Below are 20,226 nucleotides of genomic sequence, written 5' to 3' on the forward strand. Positions count from 1 at the left end.
AGCAACACCTCCCTTCAGTTGCTGATTCAGCTTAAAACGGTTACCTTCTCGAAGGTACCAGGGAGGCCTTAGCTTTTTTGGTGTGGCACACGTGTGTGTGTGTTCCGCGTGCTTGTGTTGTGCACGTTGCACACATGTATGTGTGTGTGTTTGGTTATTACAGGAAACAGGCTCTTTGGTTAGTGCCCAGAGATCCTGATGAAAAAACATACAGTTGAACAGGGAGAGCTTTGTGTGGGCTGCCTGTTTTACTCCTCCCGCCCTGTATGCACTGCAGGGTAGATTGAGATCTGGTTGTACAAATGTATGAGAGGCACCTTAGCAGCTACAGACAGTCACACTGCTGAAAGTTCTCTTTGTGCATTGTTTTTGGCAGCAATAAAACGAATTTAAGTGTTTTGAGCTTAGCTTAAATAAGGACATTGCAACTGTGCTGAAAAGTAAAGCTGCTACTAAAGATGCTACATTTCTACAGTACATAATGCTTGTGGAAGCTGAGCCCATGCTGTTTGAGTTCTGGAGCTTCTACTAGGGGTTTTACGTTAAAGTGTGCCTTCTGATTCTGAATGTTCCTTTGGGACAGAGGAGGCTTGCCCTCACAGCACAACAGCCCACTCTCTGGGACAGTGGAGAAGAGAGAGCAGATCCAATCCCACAAACACAGCAGACTGATCTCATCTGAGCTAGAGGATACAGCTGCTTCCTATAGCTTTTTCTTAAACTACATGATTATTTTGAGGAATTGGATTTTAAATGGTGTGAGAACTTGAATAGTACCTTGGCAGGTTGCCATGGCAAATGGAATAAGGTCTATTTTTGCTGTTAGTCCTCTGTACCATATGAGTTCTCAAGCGGGACCCTCGGAAAACTGCAAATTCTGGCTGCTGGATTTGGGTACGTAATGATACTGTGTAGGACCTATATAGAACCCGTCCTTTAAGTGTTCCAGTCCATTCTGGCTGCTGGATTTGGGTATGTAACGATACTGTATAGGACCTATATAGAACCCGTCCTTTAAGTGTTCCAGTCCATTCTGGCTGCTGGATTTGGGTACGTAATGATACTGTGTAGGACCTATATAGAACCAGTCCTTTCAGTGTTCCAGGCCATTAACAGTGTAGAACAGGCTCCAACTTTGTAATGGATTGTTATTGTTGTGATCATTGGTATAATCAAGCAATACATTTAATTATTGTTTGCATGATTTTGCAGCATACCTTTAGCATACCTTTTTCCACAGCCTACTGTAGAGTACATATCAACAATAACATCTGTATTGTATGTGACAGCCTGGGGGATAAGTACCATAGGCTATTATATTGATTGAATGCGTGTTATGGAGTGGATTATATGGGTGCATAAAAATGATTGAAATACCGTATTAAAGCTGGTACGCTTTGGATTAGATTAAGAGCTTCTGAGTCACATGTGGGACAGACACAGACAACCAGAGAGACAGACAGACCGGCAGGAAGGCAAGCAGGCTGGCTGGCTGACTGATTGACTGACTGAATCAGCCATGTTACTACCTGTTGACGGAGTGAACACCCCAGTGCTGTCCAAACCCTATCCTCCACCTCGCCCATTCACCAGGATCAAAATGTTAGTTCTTAAAAACTCCATAGTTCGTATAGCTCATAGAGAAAGATTGACTTGAAATTGAAATGTTATGAATAACTTGACATGATCAATAACCCATAGCTTTCTGATCAACAGTTAGCCGGCTGATTGATCCTTGCTTTGTGATGATACATCCCTCTGGGGATATTCTTATTATTGTAGACATGAGGAGAACAGACAGACACACACAGTATCACCCACTGCATATCACAGTCCATCACACAGCTGGCTTGGCCTGTGTGCCCTCCTGTCCTATGACTGATGAGCCTTGGTAGGTTTCCCAGGAAGTGGGCCAGACATCTTAATCCATTTGTGACAGTGAGGACAGTGAGCCACCACTCTCTGATTGGCTTGGACTGTGCCACACGTCTCCTCACTAGGGCTGGCACAATTACCTTATAACCATGTAATCAACAGTTATGGATGAAGACCGTCGTGAGAATAAAATATTGGTCGTAACTGTTTTTTAAAAATCATGAGTTTTTGGTTTTGTGGAACGAACACGGGAGAGAGATGGGACTGCCAGGCATTCTTGTGGTTGAGTCCGTTTCCGCGATAACATGGATAATTAACAATTAACATGATGAAACTTTGCTGCTTTTTGCAGTAGATGTAGAAATAGCTAACGTAGAAATAGATTCAATAAAACATGCTTGGAACCGCTAACTTTGGCAAAGTCATGGGTACACTCGCAATGGCTGCCTTGTATTGTGATTAGGGCTGTTATGGTGACAATATTATCTCCACACCGACGGTCACGAATCATGAAGGCAGTCAAATTCCACGTATCTTTTTATTCACGGTAAATAGGATTCTCCAAGCTCTAATCACTCTGAACTCAATGCAAATTTAATCAAAAATGTAATCAAACACTTCATGAGAGCCCATGAGCTCATGTTGCGCAACATTTCTATAGGCTAAGCAAATTGCCCGAGAAAACAGAGTGATGGGCTCTATTAAAAAGAGGAGGATCCCATCAGCATTCTATAGGCTAGGCCTACTATATTTATTTCTCAACTTTCCTAATATTAAGCACAATGCTTCTCTTAACAACAGGAACCACGGGAAAAGCGTCCTCCATTTGCTATTTAAGTGCATAAATTACATGTATTTTTTTCTGCTCCCGTTTCGAGACAGGTGCATGATAATGGTGCATTCTAAATCAAAACAAATTTCACACAGATTATTTAGTATATGTAAAGACAAAACTAAATCAAGAACAGTCTGATGGTGACAATATGAGACTATCACTTGTGAATGATGCCCAGCGTAAGGCAAGAAACAATGCATACCTTTTTTTTGCAACTTCATCAAATGAAAGTCCCACACCTTATGTAGCCTATCCCATAGCATATCCAGCAACCTTTCGAGTACTTGCCCAACGCTCTAACCCCAAAAATAGAATAGGTCAACTTTTGTACTATGGGGGATAGTAGATTGACATAGGCTAGTGCTTTTGTTGTTCGTTAGGCCTACTCATCTCATTGGCTGACGAAAAGTAAATGTGGACAGTTCGTCCAATATATTCAATATGCGCATCGGAATTGGATAAGGATGCGCACAGTTGTGAAAAAGACCCGATGAGGTGAAGGAGAGCAATGTGAGTGAGAGGTGCGTCAGGGCACGCAGCACGCAGGGAGAAGGGAATTACAATTATTATATTCAGCCCAATGGCACAATGGCCACTGGCCACAAAAGGCACGTATTTTCTTAGGGGGCATTACGGCCACACAAAGGGGATGCTTCTGGGAAATTTGAGGCATTATCAAGTGCTTGTCAAATTGTGAAGGAGAGACGAAGTGTGTACAGCCTGCAAAAAAAAACAAAGCAGAGCTCAGGCCTTTAATGCAACTTTTTTCAAACCATCATTAGATTAGCGTTATATAGCCTAAGAATGTATTAAAAATCAAATATCACAACTAAAGTTACGTAATAACTCTAAATTGAAGATATAGGAGTACTTGTTTCTTTGTTAACCGGTAAACACAGAATAGCCGCATGTGCGCACTCCCTCCAATAGTTTGGAGGGAGTTTTGTTCAATTGTATTCTTCATACTATAAAATCCTGCCATGGAAATCTAGGCAAATCTCGTCTGCTAAATAAACTAATGTAGCCCACAACCATATGGCATAGCCAGATCAGGACCTAACATAAGGATATGCTATTCAGTTCCTCTGAAATGTACTTTTCTTCACATCATGCTTCTTTAGACCTGTTAATAAAAATAACTAATACATTTATTGTGATGGTGTATGCTGTATTACATGGATTTATTAAATGTAGATCTTCCAAAAGTCTGCATCAGTGGTTTGTAGGCTGTGTGTGGAAGCCAGGAAATGCTAAATGTGTTTAGGTTAATTAACGGTCAATTACCGTGGGACCAGCAGTTATTTGCTTGACAACCAGCGGCTGAGGGGCGCTAGAGAGCATGCTATGGAGTAGACGTGCTTTTCTAGAGCTCCTCTCTATTTTGAAACAAATTAGTATTTATCTTAACTTCTCACAACATATAACTTCAAACAAATATGACAAAGGGAAAAGGCAACAAAAAAGGGGGCGCTAAACAAGATAATTTGAATGAGATGGACAACGAACCAATTTCAACGTCGCCGACCCATGAGGAGTTAGCTGAAGAGGCTAGCTTCCACGAGATCCCCACAGAGCCTACTGAAAGTGGCATACTGGCTGCCATAAACTCACTAAGCAAGAAGGTGGACACAAGGTTGACTGATATCTCAAAGAGTGTTGGGACTTTGGCCGAAACTGTGAAGGCAACTAAGGGAAGGGTGCATGAGGTTGAGCAGACGACAGTCGATCACGAGGCCAGGCTACAGGACATAGAGAAACAGTGCGCAACGTTAAAAAAATTACAACAAAACCCTTAAAGCCCGACTGGAAACGCTCGAGTTGCATTCAAGACACCAGAACATCCGAATATGTGGGATCCAGGAAGACACTGAGAAAGGGAAACCCACTGAATTTGTCTCGGAGCTGATACCGGCCCTGCTGGGGAGTGAACACTTCAAAACGGCCATCCTGATCGACCGCGCACACAGATCTCAGGCAACGAAGCCACAATGAATGGCTTCGTTGCCTGAATGGCCACCAAGGCCATTCATTGTACGGCTGTACTAGTCAAAGGTTCCCCCTGGCTAGTCAAAGGTTCCCCCTTAACTACAACGGAGAAAGGGGTCTTTCTACCCAGATCTTACCTTGGAGGTGAGGAACCAATGGTGAGGTACGCAACAAATGCAGGGCGGCCAACATCCGATATGGATTCCTCTTCCCAGTCCGGTTTAAGGTGACAGTCGAGGGATCAACACGTACGTTTGACAACCCAAAAGAGGCCGATCTGTTCTTGACAAGCAAGCTCCCTGGCTGAGGATACAGAACGGCTGTGTCAGCCGGCTAAATGGCCAAATACAGGCCAGGAATGTGTTTGAATTTCCAGCCTATGTCTTTTCGATCAGAAGATCAGAAATTGGGACTTATATGATAGGTGAGAAGTTGTGGCTAATATAGCATTGTTTAGCATATCATGTTTTAGCGCCACTCACCCCCTAACGTGAGAGTTAAGAGTTATTTAATATTAGTTCATATGCGGAGCATCTATAGACAACGAGTTAGTTCAAGCTGTATGTCTAGACACCCTAAGGTTTGTGTGTTAGCCAAGGAGTGCTTCGTTTGGGGAAGTCGCTCAGTAAAGGGACGGGAGGAGGGACGGGAGGGGGGATGGGGTCTGTGTTTTATGTTCACGTTTATTAATACAGGTGGCATGACAAGCTCCCGCACGGCGGGACGTTTTTCTTCTGGGTTTTGTATGACAGCAACAATTTGCTCTAAAATAAGAAATGCCACATAGTGACAGAGCACAGAGTAGACCAGGTGGAATAAAGATAGTCAGCTGGAACTGTAATGGCTTAGGGCATGTGGTGATACGAGCTAAGGTTTTTTTCTCATCTTAAATCACTGGGTGCTGACATAGTTCTTCAAGAAACTCATATTAAATGCTCCGCTCAGGCCAAGCTACGAGTCGGCTGGATCGGTCAGATATAACAGTCTAACTTTGATGCAAAGCGAGAGGGGTAGTAATCCTGATAAGGAAAAACATTCATTTTGTTTACTCATCCTCGATTTTAGATCCTAGTGATCGGTATATTATTGTGGCCGGTACACTGAATTCGAAACCAATAACCCAGGTCAATTTATATGGGCCCAACTTCGATGATCCATGATTTTTTCAAAGGGTTATTAAGGACATACCAAATATCTCGGATACAAGTGGTATTGTTGGTGGGGACTTTAACTGTACGTTAGATCCTCTTTTAGATAAACAGCTATCAAGGTCACTTCACCAATCAAATGCCAGTGTCTGTCTAAATACATTGATGACAAACCTTAACATTGTCGATATTTGGAGACTGACGCACCCAACAGACAGGGATTATTCTTTCTTTTCATCAGTTCATAAATCATATTCCACAATTGACTATTTTTTGTTGGACTCCAAACTAATTTCAGCAGCTGAGTCAGTTACCTATCACCCTATTCTAATTGCGGACCACTCTCCTCTGTCCATGGTGCTGAAACTCGACAATATGTCAACAGGTCGGCGACCGTGGTGCTTAGACGCATACCTGTTGAAAGATGAGGCTTTTTGTCAGTATTTGAAGGAGCAGATTGCCTTTTTCCTCGGAACTAACGACACGGGGGATGTTGACGACTCCACCCTTTGGGAATCTCTAAAGGCTGTGATTAGAGGTTTCTTATACATCAGAGAGGAAGAAACGCGCCAATACTAGGCTGAAAGAAATTGAAAGAGAGTTAGGGGAACAAGAGAACGTTTTTAGGACGAATTCCTCGTATACAGTCCTTGAGAAGATCACAAAGTTAAAATATGAATACAATACCATCCTTTCAAACCGGGTGGGCTCTTTACTTGCTAGAACGCAACAAAGTTATTTTGAACTGGATGACAAACCACATAAATTATTAGCAAGACAACTAAGGCATGTACAGGCATCTAGAGCTATTCACAAAATAAAAGACAAGAAGGGTAAAATAGTAACAGATCTGCAGGATATTAATAAATCCTTTGCGCAGTTTTACTCAGAGCTATACCAATCAAAATACGATGCTACTGATCCACAAACTATGGAACGCTTTCTCGTTGAATGTGAACTTCCTAAACTCGACAGGGGGGCAGCTGCTGCACTCGATGCAGGGATAACTTTAGAGGAAATTAACACAGCAATAGCACAATTTCCAAACAGCAAGGCCCCTGGGCCCGATGGATATGTAATAGAATTCTATAAGAAGTACTGGGCCAGTCTATCTCCACTTATGTTGCGAATGTTTAAACAATCCAAAGAAAATGCCAAACTCCCGCAAACACTGTATGAGGCTACAATATCACTGATCTTGAAAAAAGATAGAGATTCCATGGAGATGTCGTCTTATCGCCCCGTATCGTTACTCCCCATAGAAAACAAGGTGTTGACAAAGATATTGGCAAACCGATTGAAAACATATATTTCGGACATCATACACCCTGACCAGACAGGTTTTATCCCGGGCCGACATATACACTACAATTTGAGACGCCTTTTCAACGTAATGTATCATGATCATAAGGTTGAGGCCGTGGTAATAGCTCTTGATGCAGAGAAGGTTGAGGCAGTGGTAATAGCTCTTGATGCAGAGAAGGTTGAGGCAGTGGTAATAGCTCTTGATGCAGAGAAGGTTGAGGCAGTGGTAATAGCTCTTGATGCAGAGAAGGTTGAGGCAGTGGTAATAGCTCTTGATGCAGAGAAGGTTGAGGCAGTGGTAATAGCTCTTGATGCAGAGAAGGTTGAGGCAGTGGTAATAGCTCTTGATGCAGAGAAGGCCTTTGATCAGATTGAGTGGAAGTATATGATGTCGGTTCTGGAGCATTTCGGGTTTGGAAAGGAATTTATTAATTGGATAAGAATTATTTATGCACACCGAATGGTGTCCGTGGTAACCAATCAGGAAATGTCACAGTCATTCCGCCTGTTCAAGGGGTGCCGACAGGGGTGCCCTATTTCACCTGCTCTCTTCGCTATAGCCATGGAACCCCTTGCTACTCGCATTCGGGCATGTGCCGATATAGCTTCTGTTAAAATAAAAGACACACAGCACAAAATTTCCCTATATGCAGACAAGGTTTTTTTGTCTAAGCCTAAAACTTCTATTCCACCCTTACTTAACTTGATAAACACACATCTCTGGCTACAAGATAAACTGGCAAAAAAGTGAGTTGATGCCAATATCACGGCCTGTGGATATGCAATTTCTGCAATCTACCCCGTTTAGAACCAGTTCACAAGCCTTGACATTGTAGTGACAAGATACCTTGATGAGCTATTGAAAGCGAATTGGGAAATGAAAATATATCAGCTTAAACAAAATATATTTTGGGGGGGAAAACTGCCTATTTCCTTGTTTGGCCGTATAAACGCTATTAAAATGGTTGTCCTACCCAGGTTTCGTTACCTCTTCCAATGTCAACCCACTTTCATACCACAAAGCTATTTTAAGAAACTGGATTCAATAGTAACTCAATTTTTATGGGATAACAAGGCAGCCAGAATTTCAAAGAAGAATTCATGCAAGTACAAGATAGAGGGGGGCTTTGGCCTTCCTCACTTCAAATTGTATTGGGCTGCTAATCTGAACATTGTGTCTTTCTGGAGGGAAAGTTGACCTGGGATGTGACAGAATGATTTGCCTTCATGGCTTTTGATTGAGCAGGCCTCCTGTCAACGTTCCTCACTCCCTGCACTTGTTAATAGTCCATCATGTGTGAAAAAATCCACTTATGACTCTAACCCAGTCATTTGTCATACTCTTAGGATCTGGAAACAGATGAGGTATTTTCTTAACATACCCACTGTTTACATAGACAGCCCAATTTGCCTGAGTCATGCTTTCCATTGGATGATGTAGTGTTTTCACAATGGAGGGAGATGGGGCTCACAACAATTGGTAATCTATACATAGATGGTCAGTTAGCTTCATTTCAACAATTACAGGGAAAGTTCAACATGCCAACAACACATTTTTTCAGATACCTCCAAATCAGGAATTTCTTAAGGACACATATCCCACAGTATGGCATGAAGCCAAATAGTCCTACATTAGATAGCTTGATCCTTGTCAAACCCCATTCAAAAGGGTCGGTCTCTAGACTGTATGAGGTGCTACAGGCCCACATAGAGGTATCCACAGACACCATTAAAAGGGCTTAGGAACAAGAACTTGGTTCAGAAATCTCAGATGAGGACTGGGTAGAAGCTCTCAGGAATATAAACCACAGTTCAGTGAATGCCAGACACAACCATGTACAGTTTAAGGTGATACACAGGTTACATTACTCAAAAGTATAACTGCATAAAATATTCCCGGACTCCTCATCACTGTGAGAGGTGCAAGCAGGATGAGGGGACGTTGACCCACTTATTCTGGACATGCCCTAAGTAACATGCTTACTGGGCTCTCATTTTTGATTACTTATCTAGAGCCTTTGATAGAGTTCTAGCCCCAGACCCATTGACCGCTCTGTTTGGTACAGTTGATGGGAATAACCAGGAAGGGAAAGCTGTCTCTCTTTGTACTCTACTAGCCAAAAGGCTTATATTGCAATTTTGGAAATTGGAGACTGTACCTACCTTTGAAATGTGGTTACGGGATGTAGGGAATGTAATACATATGGAAAAGATTCGATACAATACCTCCAATAGAAGTCCAGTGTTTTACAAAATATGGCAGCCGATCCTGGATAAATGGTCTAGTCCCGCTTCATAACTGGGTTGACGATCTGCTGCTACTCTGTGCTGTACTCCACTCAATATTTACTACACTGCTTGTAATGACTATATGCTGTCTTCTTATACATGTACCACCTAATAGGATTTTGTTTTATTTTGTGTATGTGTGAGTTAAGTTTTGTTTTGTCCTCTAAATTGGCCATCCCATTCAACAATGAATGTCCTTGTTTGTATTGCTGTCTTTTAAAAATAAAAAAAATGGGGAAATTAATGAACATATTATTTAAAAAAACATTTTTTTAAAGACAATCAACGGCTGACGAGATTTCGTGACCGCCACAGCCCTAATTGTGATGCAATAATTTCCATGGTAATGTAGAATATTAATTAATGATGTGGCTCATGGGACTCTTCCTGCTTTTACTTCCTGTACATTCTGAAGGAAAAAGGAAACCGCACACTGCTCTTGATAGTATCACCGATCTTTAATAACTTCCTGTACATTCGCAATGGCTGCCAGTCCAGCCATTATGCCATCATTGACTTGATTGGGGACACCTGTTCTATTTACATGGCAGCACATGCAGCCAGGAGTGGGGGAGAGGATAATTTTTTTGTTGTTAGAAAATAAATAATAATATATATTATTATTATTTATTTTTTGCTATTGGAACGTTTATTATTGGCTGGCCAATAACCATCATCCAAAATGACGACAGCCCTACTCCTCACCACCATTCTGTCTCATACTCTACTGCTGATAGTGACCTGAAATGTACTAAGCAGACAGGGATACCATATTTACATGTGTTTGAACGTACTGTATGTGTCATGCCAGAACCTATTGTGTCTCCTAATCCCTAGGCTTTAGCTCAGTGGGCTCACATAATCACAGCAGACCCGGGTTTGGGACAGATGGCAGTAGTGAGCTCAGTGACTGAGGTGACTGATGAAAGACCCCTAGCGGGAGAACAGAGGTCACCGCAGTGCTTATTTTCCTACCCACTACCCAGAGACGGAATGCATCCCAAATGGCACTCTATCCCCGATATAGTGCACTACCTGGTCAAAGAAGTTCACTAAATAGGGAAAAGGGTGCCATTCGGGACACAAAAACAGTGTCCCACAGGGGGCATGTCTGTGATGGCTGGGGTTATTTTACAGCCTGCTGAATAAACAATGGACAGGAATGTGTCAAGGCTGTTAAATCTTCTTCTGTTAAATCACTGTCTACGAGGACACGCAAACCTCTCAAACCAATATTATATCAAACCAATATGATATCTTGCCCCAGGACACACTTCAAATTTAGCTAGTGATGCTGCTTTGTAGCTGTGACAGGACTGTGAGATCAGATAATCATTATTGTCCCTGAGGGGATATTGGTCTTGGACATCTTTATCTCAACCACAAAAAAATACATGAATACAAATACAATATTAAAAGAGAAGTTATGTTGTGTTCACTGAAAATAGTTTTAGTGTCCCAGTCTTTCTCCTTCATACAGTATATGAGACCCCGTAGCCCACTTTCTGAGGTGATTGATGGGCTGCCCGCAGCCTGTGAGAGCTCTTCAGACCTATATAGCGCTGTTACACCAGGGGCCCCTTGCATGTCTCTGTCCTGTTTGCTCAATATGTGGAGTGGATACACACTCATGTGTAGAACTGTGCACCAGACTGAGTTTTCACCCCTGCCACTAACCCACTGGCTGACAATGGAAGAGTTCAAAGCAGTTGATTTAAATGTGAGAGATATACTATAACTGTACCCTTTTAGCCAGCTAGACGAGACAATATGGACACAGAGTAAGTTGTTTGTGGGTCTCCTTCAATGTAATCACACTGATACACTGTGCGACAGCTCTGTACAGTATTAGAGGGAAGGAAAGTTTTACTGGGCACCGTGGCATGACTGTACTTCCCTCAGGTAAGTAGAGGGAAGGTGGGCCTGTGGGGAGGGACACACTGAGCCCTGTCTCTGTGGTGTACTAGAAGGCTAGGTTTGTTCAGGTGGAGATTTGATGCCTGTTTCCTTCCTCCTCTCAGAATGGAGGATGGGGTTGTGTACAGCTGGGCTGGCCTGGAGGTGTCTGCCTAGTGTGTCTGGCAGAGTCTGCTGTACACATCCAGTGTTACTGTAACACATGGTCCTGCTAGCCTTCTACTGCTCCACTTGGTCAATAGGACCCTGAAGCATGACTGAAACAGCCCGTGATGGCTCCTTCCTTTATGTCAGTAATATTGTGACACATTTGATAAATGGAGTCAGGTTTTCATGGTAGGCTGCTATGAGTTATTTACAAGTCTCTTGAAAGCCCTCGGTTCTCCCCTGCAGACTTAGAGTACAGGGCTGTGTGAACACCTCATCTTCTCAGGCTCTCTGGCTCGGACTCCCACAGCTGGGTTAGACCGAGAGTAGAGTGAACACATGCTTTATATCAGCAGGATATTGCACTACAATATATAGGTCTCCTGAAGCCATTTTAACTAAGGACTGTGATCCCCCTCAACCCCCACATCCACCCCACCCTGTGACACACATGTTCACTGTCACGAAAGACCCACATGTGAAGTGTCTATCAGAATATACTGTAACTACATACAATGCTATTCCCCACAGAGTGAAAAGAGGAGAGGAAAAGTGTTTTTTCAATTTCACGTCTTTTATTTTCAAATCAGTTTAATGTATTTTTAAAGAAATGCAGTGTCCATAAACAGGTCTTGAGGTATTGAGACATTAGTTGGAGTTGTCAGAGCAGTCAGAGAAGCACAGGGCATCCCTTTTGCTCTTGTCACCAGCAGCCTCCTGCTTGCCGTACATTGTCTTCTCCATGGTCCTCTTCTTTCCCATGCAGCTAAGAAAGGCACAAGACAAAACGTACCAATCGGTGTGGTCTATTAATACATGTTGCTATGAGATGAACATTTTAACCTTCAATTTCATCTTATATGGAAGTGAGTTCTGGCCCTTATCTATAGTTGACATGATCTATTTTCGGTTCCAAGCACCCTATCAGTTACGCATGAGGCTAAGAGTTGAGACTGACCTGATGAAGTCCTCCATGGCGTCGAGGCGCTGCTCCATGCCCTCCATCCTCAGCAGAACCTTCTCCTGAAGCTCCATCATCAGCAAAGCGTTGTTGCTGTCACCTTTAGCCTGGCACTGGAGCAGACCTCCCTTCCCTTGGCCTTGCCTTGTCCACTTCCTTCTGCTGAGCCACAGGCTAACCAAGCAGATGACCAGAAAGGCCCCCCCGAGGACCAGCATGGTGCTGTCCACTTCAGGCATGGTTATGGAGTCCAGGATGGATGTGTTGTACTCCTCCTTTCTCTCCACCACATGTCTCAACTCATCTGGTGTGATATCCATGCCAACTCTGGACCAGGTTGGGAGTTTGCAGTGCTCCACGCCAATGTCAATGCACACCATCTTGAGAAGAAGTAAGGCCGAACGTGAGGATGAAGTAGCCCCAAATGGATCCTGGGCTTATTTGCTCCTGGGCTCTTTGTAGGTCTAGAGATGTGTCAGTCTGATCTAACCGTGTCTGAGGAACGAATGAAGGCCTGGGAAAGTGTCAGTCTCAGATCACCCTCAGCAGTCCAATTGTGACATCATTTGAGTGTCATTTGACATCATTAGACTGTCATGATGTCACAATCCAACCCTGTCTGAGTATCAGAGCCTGAGCCAATGAAATGCAGCCCCCGACCATCTCAGAAAACCTATTGTGACATCATAAAGCAGTCAAATGACACCTTGAATCATTTTGTGAAAATGGCACCCTTGCATGCACATCAAAACGAATGTAGCAAATGTAGTGCCATCTGGAATGATGAATTAAAACTGTCTATTCAAACACGTCTTAAAACAACATAGTCCAACATAGTATCAAATACATCTGGAACTGAAGGGAAGGTTATTAACTCTATTCATACACTGTCTTTCATCTGGCGCACCATTCAGCCTGACTTGTTTGCGCAACATTTTGAAACAGTATGGAAGTAGTTTACTGTGCTATGGCTTTAGGAAAACAGCTGTAGAGACTTCATGAAATCATCCATGGCCTGGCTTGAGAACATCTCCTGAGATTGCTCTTGGCTGCTAAGAGAACCCCTTTCGACATGGCCATGGGTGAATCCTCCCTTTGACCTGAGTCTCACTGTACAAATGAAAAAGAAAAGTCACACACTCCTTTCTCCTTGCTGAGACCCACTCTACCATATATGATGCACTAGTGCAGCAGCACCCTGTTCAATCTTTGTATCAGCAAGAAAATGCGTGTCTGATCAGTCAATGCCAAAGGCCTGATCAGTACATGATAATCATGGGGTCAATTCAGAACCATCACCTTCTATCCCACTCAGATTTGTATAGGATTGTTAGAGATTTCTCAGGTCATATGTTGTTGTTTTGAATTGATTCATTTCTCAGTGTTAGAAGTTCTAAGATTCTTTAAAAGGCCTGTCATCTTTTCTCATGGCAGCATACTGTAGGTACATGTTATTTTTACTGAGCGAGTGGTGCACTGTTGGGGAACCCTGACCCTTCCAGGATGGTCATCATGCCCTGTCAGAAGCTGTTGTGATTAGACCAGATCAGTAGGAGGATCTGGTAACACAGAGTTCACTGAGAGACAGAGCCAACCGCTGAGAACACAGAGGTCACCTCACTGGTCACTTTACTCTACTGCCGTCAGTGGGCTGAGAACCCGGCCACACAGAGACAGAAGAAACACATGGAGAATGCACTACATATCCATCTATTCATCAGAAGTTCAGTTCGGTCATCTCCGTCAACATATGAGGCGAGCCCCTATAGACAAACCTTTGGCTCAACCTGTTTTTGAAGGATACAACATTTCTGTGAAGCCGGGACCTGGGCAATCTATCCACCCTGAGTAGCATCCCTCAGTTTACATCAGCAGAAGCACCCCACACTGCACCACATTTAAACCCAGAGCCTCAGCCAAGTCCTCTCCCACACCTCTCAGGGGAGATATAACCACAGGAGAGGGAGGTGGTGGGAATTCAGCCTAAAGTAGATGCACACACACACACACACACACACAGAGAATAGCTTATGCAACTTTTATATAATGTTGAGTATGCCACAGTTTTTAAAATGAGGATCTTCCAGTTCACTTTCATAGGAGGAATATCTATCGATAGACGGTTCAGTGCAGAGGGTGGACACGCAATGTTAGGATGCGATGCTCCACTCTAACCATCATGTACTAAAATGGAATGTCTGAGTATATATACATAAAGAATTATGCCTCCTAGGTAATGAAGTACCTTGCAAAAGTGCACCTAATCTCATTGGTACCTTCATAGCTGAATTCAGATCCATTCCCAAGATACTGTGCACTGACTGACCTCTCCTTCTCTCTCTCTCTCTCTCTCTCTCTCTCTCTCTCTCTCTCTCTCTCCCTCTCTCTCTCTCTCTCTTTCTCTCTCTCCATGTCTCTCCGCCTGCAGACACCCTGTCTGTGTCCAGTAACGATGCCATCCAGCCTGGCACCAGCCACACCCTGGGCTTCCACAGCTCCCCAGGGCCCAAGCGACCGGGCAACACGCTGAGGAAGTGGCTGACCAGCCCAGTGAGGCGCCTGAGCAGCGGCAAGGCCGATGGACACGTCAAGAAGCTGGCCCACAAGCACAAGAAGAACCGCGACGGACGCAGCAAGAACGCAGACTCCGCCGGCTCCCAGAAAGACTCGGACGACAATGCCGCCACGCCACAGGACGAGACCATCGAGGAGGTCCGTTCGATTGGTCACCTCTATCATTCATATATCACTTCCTTTCTTTCTCTTTTACATGATCTATTCAACATTAAATCTCTCACTAATTTCCTTCTCTCCTTTCTTTTGAGCTGATTGTGTTCTATGTAGTTGTAAGCTCTGTTGTCGTTGTCCCTCTACAGAGGATGAGGAACGAGGGGCTGAGCAGTGGGACTCTGTCCAAGTCCTCCTCCTCTGGGATGCAGAGCTGTGGGGAGGAGGAGGGAGAGGAGGGGGCTGATGCTGTACCCCTGCCTCCCCCCATGGCCATCCAACAACACAGCCTGCTGCAGGCTGACTCTCAGGACGACAAGGTGAGACAGACACACACACACACACACACACACACTTAACAGGCCTCCATGATGTTTAGTTAGAGTATATCAAAGAGGGGACAATTGTCTTTCCTGTAAGATATTTTGGAAAATAAAAAGAGACATTGGTAAATCAATGAATGTATTTATTTTAGACCAGTTTGTCTGAAAAGGTAGATATTTTATACCTATGCAGTTTAGCTTCATTCATTCATCATCACAGAACAGTTATTGTAACTAGAGCAATAGGCGTTTCTTTGACACTAATATCATTTTCTCTTCTTTCTTAACTTTGCTTTAACTTTACCATAGCTTTATGTTGATTTTTGTTCTGCCTCTGTTTTGTCTCAGTTTCCGTACCTCTCCATGTAACTGCCTACGCTCTAGTCACACTCCCACATCCAACCAACCAGCCCAGTCTTTATTTTACTTCCCAGCCATCCATCCTGTCATGCTATCTCCTCACCCTCGTACCTCTCCATGTAACTGCCTACGCTCTAGTCACACTCCCCCAACCAACCAACCAAACAGCCCAGTCTTTATTTTACTTCCCAGCCATCCATCCTCAGTCATGCTATCTCCTCACCCTCGTACCTCTCCATGTAACTGCCTACGCTCTAGTCACACTCCCCCAACAAACCAGCCCTGTCTTTATTTTACTTCCCATCCATCCTGTCATGCTATCTCCTCACCCTCGTACCTCTCCATGTAACTGCCTACGCTCTAGTCACACTCCCCCAACCAACCAGCCCTGTCTTTATTTTACTTCCCAGCCATCCATCCTGTCATGCTATCTCCTCACCCTCGTACCTCTCCATGTAACTGCCTACGCTCTAGTCACACTCCCACATCCAACCAACCAGCCCAGTCTTTATTTTACTTCCCAGCCATCCATCCTGTCATGCTATCTCCTCACCCTCGTACCTCTCCATGTAACTGTCTACGCTCTAGTCACACTCCCCCAACCAACCAACCAAACAGCCCAGTCTTTATTTTACTTCCCAGCCATCCATCCTGTCATGCTATCTCCTCACCCTCGTACCTCTCCATGTAACTGCCTACGCTCTAGTCACACTCCCACATCCAACCAACCAGCCCAGTCTTTATTTTACTTCCCAGCCATCCATCCTGTCATGCTATCTCCTCACCCTCGTACCTCTCCATGTAACTGTCTACGCTCTAGTCACACTCCCCCAACCAACCAACCAAATAGCCCAGTCTTTATTTTACTTCCCAGCCATCCATCCTCAGTCATGCTATCTCCTCACCCTCGTACCTCTCCATGTAACTGCCTACGCTCTAGTCACACTCCCACAACCAACCAGCCCTGTCTTTATTTTACTTCCCATCCATCCTGTCATGCTATCTCCTCACCCTCGTACCTCTCCATGTAACTGCCTACGCTCTAGTCACACTCCCCCAACCAACCAACCAAACAGCCCAGTCTTTATTTTACTTCCCAGCCATCCATCCTCAGTCATGCTATCTCCTCACCCTCGTACCTCTCCATGTAACTGCCTACGCTCTAGTCACACTCCCCCAACCAACCAGCCCTGTCTTTATTTTACTTCCCATCCATCCTGTCATGCTATCTCCTCACCCTCGTACCTCTCCATGTAACTGCCTACGCTCTAGTCACACTCCCCCAACCAACCAGCCCTGTCTTTATTTTACTTCCCAGCCATCCTGTCATGCTATCTCCTCACCCTCGTACCTCTCCATGTAACTGCCTACGCTCTAGTCACACTCCCCCAACCAACCAACCAAACAGCCCAGTCTTTATTTTACTTCCCAGCCATCCATCCTGTCATGCTATCTCCTCACCCTCGCTGCCCTATGTTTTTCTAGGACTATTGTTGCGGATGTGACAAATACTCCATTTGCTGTAGTTAGTGAAGTTTGACTAGAACTGACTGACTACCCCTTTAAAGACCTGGCCTTGTTTAGTCTAGCCTGTTGCTATTGTTTAGCCAGACTAGCTGTGCTTGTGACTGGCCTGTTGCCCGGTTTACCCCTGTTGTAATGGAGTATTTAGTCATATGCTCCACTGTGGTGCCAGTGCTCAGAAGCTTGCTCCAACCAACCCCAACCCCCACCTCGTCCCCTGTATCCTCCATGCTAGCCTGGCCCCCATTAGACCCCTATTTGGCCCCGATTAGGGAGACCACACCCATTTGGAATGCTGGGCGGTGTCAAAACACGTCAATGGTGAGCTTCTCTAAGAAATGAATGTATGATGCGGTGATGTCATCATGTGCTGTAATATGTAGAAACATATTTAATACAGTGACAAATACTTTACTGAAAATATTAATCAAATGTAGATTGTAAACATCACTGTAAAGAGTAAGATGGTAAGACCCACCCATCCAAATCTTTGAAAATAAAATTTAAAACTTAAAACTGTATTTTTGGTTAAGGGCTTGTAAGTAAGCATTTCACTGTAAGGTCTACACCTGTTATATTTGGCGCATGTGACAAATAACATTTGATTTGATTTTAATATTAAACCATACACACCTCTCTCTCTTTCTGTCTCTCTTTCTCGCTCTCACACTTTCTTTACTTTCTCTGGTTCTTTCTTTCATGTTCTCTCTCTCGCTCTCACACTCTCTCTACTTTCTCTGTCTCTCTCTCTCACACTCTCTTTCCTTTCTATGTCTCTCTCTCTCACGCTCTCTCTACTTTCTCTGTCGCTGTCTGTCTCTCTCTGTCTGTGTCTCTCTCTGTCACTGTCCCTCTGTCTCTCTCCCTCCCTTCCAGGCGGCCTCTCGTCTATCGGGCCGACCCAGTAGTTCAGAGACACCCAGTGCGGCTGAGCTGGTCAGTGCCATCGAGGAGCTGGTCAAGAGTAAGATGGTAAGACCCAGATATCCATCTGTCTACCACACCGCTGTCAGTTACGCACACACACGCACAGACACGCACTGCCAGCTCAGCTCAGGCCAGTCTGGTGCCAGGGTGAATGTGTGACGGTGCCATGGCCCACCAGTCATCTGTGAACCATTTGAGTCACCACACCAACTGACTGCTTCTAGACACAAGACCTGGCATAGCACATTAATGCTGCCAAACTTTGTCACAGCCTCATAGCAGCAACACCACTGCTCTCTCTGCTAGCACAGTGATTGTATGGAGAAGCTCTGCTTACTCACTGCATGTGCACAATGAATATACAGTAAGTTCTCTCTCTCTCTCTCTCTCTCTCTCTCTCTCTCTCTCTCTCTCTCTCTCTCTCTCTCTCTCTCTATCAGTCCCTGGAGGACCGTCCCAGCTCTCTCTCTGTGGAACAAGGGGACAGCAGCAGCCCCTCCCTCAACCCCTCTGACAACTCCCTCCTGTCCTCCTCCTCCCCCATCGATGAGATGGACGAGCGCAAGTCGGGTTTCCTCAAGAGACGCCAGTGAGTTCAGTTTCACTTCGCAACGTCTCATACGTAGAAATATAATGACTAGAAGGGTCCCCCTCATTCAAGCCAATGAGGCCGTAATGGGTGGACCGGTGAAGGGCCCTTTCTAGTCATTCTATTTCTAGGATCTTACAGCCTACAATATGCCCTGAGCCATCAGATAAAACTATCCTGTGGTGGTCTAGTTAAACAATCCCCTCATTGTTTACTTCACCTCTCTTCCCTACAGCTATGTATTACTGGAGCTGGTGGAGACAGAGAGGGACTATGTTAGAGACCTGGGTTCAGTGGTGGAGGTGAGAACACCTTGTTTCTTATTTTACTGTAGGCCCATAATCATTGACTCACTCCTCTCCATCACACTTTGTTCACGTTCTAGACTTGGTCAAAGTGCTAGGTCCCATCCACAAAACAATCCCTAATCCTTACGACCCTAGGTTCTCCATATGAATCTAAATGAGCTGAAGAGGTATAAGCAATATGGTAACAGCTCCACCTTGCCCTCTATAGTGCATATACATATCAGATCAGATCACCACAAGTGCCCTAAGGGGCAGAGGTTGTTTGTGGACAGGGCATTGGAATAGTATTGGCTGAATTTGGTGCTGTGTATAGTCCTGTGGTCACCTGAATGTCTTATCTCCCCTTCAGGGCTACATCAGCAAAATGAAGGAGGACGGCGTGCCAGACGACATGAGGGGAAAAGACAAGATAGTGTTTGGGAATATCCACCAGATCTACGACTGGCATAGAGAGTAAGACGAGAATAGTACCTAACTACAGTACTAGCGTTATTATTAGATTTACTTTTATATTAGTGTATTTCTCACAATACTCTTCTCTGATTGGCCACAGCTTCTTCCTGGGAGAGCTAGAGAAGTGCCTGGAGGACCCTGATAGGTTGGCTCCCCTGTTCGTCAAACAAGTAAGAGAGATTTGATGGTTTTCATTGGCCAAAATATACCATCAGTAGTGGATGTCACTGTGCTGTGCATCATAACAAGGTTAGTGCTAAACCCTAACCTTAACCATAACCCCTAATTTAAATGTGAAATTAAATGGGGTAGGGACATCCCAAGGATTCCGGATAGCAAGTACTATAATACCACTTTCTCACCATTTCCCTTGTTCTGTTTCCTTGTTTTCCTGCTAGGAGCGACGGTTACACATGTACATTGTGTACTGTCAGAACAAGCCCAAATCAGAGCACATCGTGTCTGAGTACATAGACACTTACTTTGAGGTAAGAATACACACACTCCCTCCACAGATACCCCGCATGTGGGTTTATTCCAGTCTCGAACGGA

The 20,226-nt window shown here is 44.4% G+C and overlaps 1 protein-coding gene across 7 annotated transcripts in view; it reads left to right on the plus strand.

Annotated features, from left to right (window-relative positions):
- LOC109901917 (triple functional domain protein) overlaps positions 1-20,226 on the plus strand; it is a 139,407-nt gene that overhangs the window by 107,039 nt on the left and 12,142 nt on the right. For 6 of the 7 annotated variants that reach the window (XR_004202781.1, XM_031788336.1, XM_031788311.1 and 3 more), the window contains 8 exons: positions 14,892-15,175; positions 15,340-15,510; positions 18,274-18,369; positions 18,765-18,913; positions 19,149-19,215; positions 19,571-19,674; positions 19,775-19,844; positions 20,073-20,162. Coding sequence is in view for 6 of the 7 variants with exons in the window: in XM_031788336.1 (XP_031644196.1) it covers positions 14,892-15,175; positions 15,340-15,510; positions 18,274-18,369; positions 18,765-18,913; positions 19,149-19,215; positions 19,571-19,674; positions 19,775-19,844; positions 20,073-20,162 (1,031 nt within the window). In the remaining variant the exon portion in view is untranslated. Of the gene's footprint in view, positions 1-14,891; positions 15,176-15,339; positions 15,511-15,861; positions 17,928-18,273; positions 18,370-18,764; positions 18,914-19,148; positions 19,216-19,570; positions 19,675-19,774; positions 19,845-20,072; positions 20,163-20,226 lie in introns of those variants that run through there. The other variant, XM_031788341.1, reaches the window with a different exon arrangement.

Source organism: Oncorhynchus kisutch, linkage group LG2 (genome assembly GCF_002021735.2).
Source record: "Oncorhynchus kisutch isolate 150728-3 linkage group LG2, Okis_V2, whole genome shotgun sequence".
In the NCBI taxonomy this organism is placed as follows: Eukaryota; Metazoa; Chordata; class Actinopteri; order Salmoniformes; family Salmonidae; genus Oncorhynchus; species Oncorhynchus kisutch.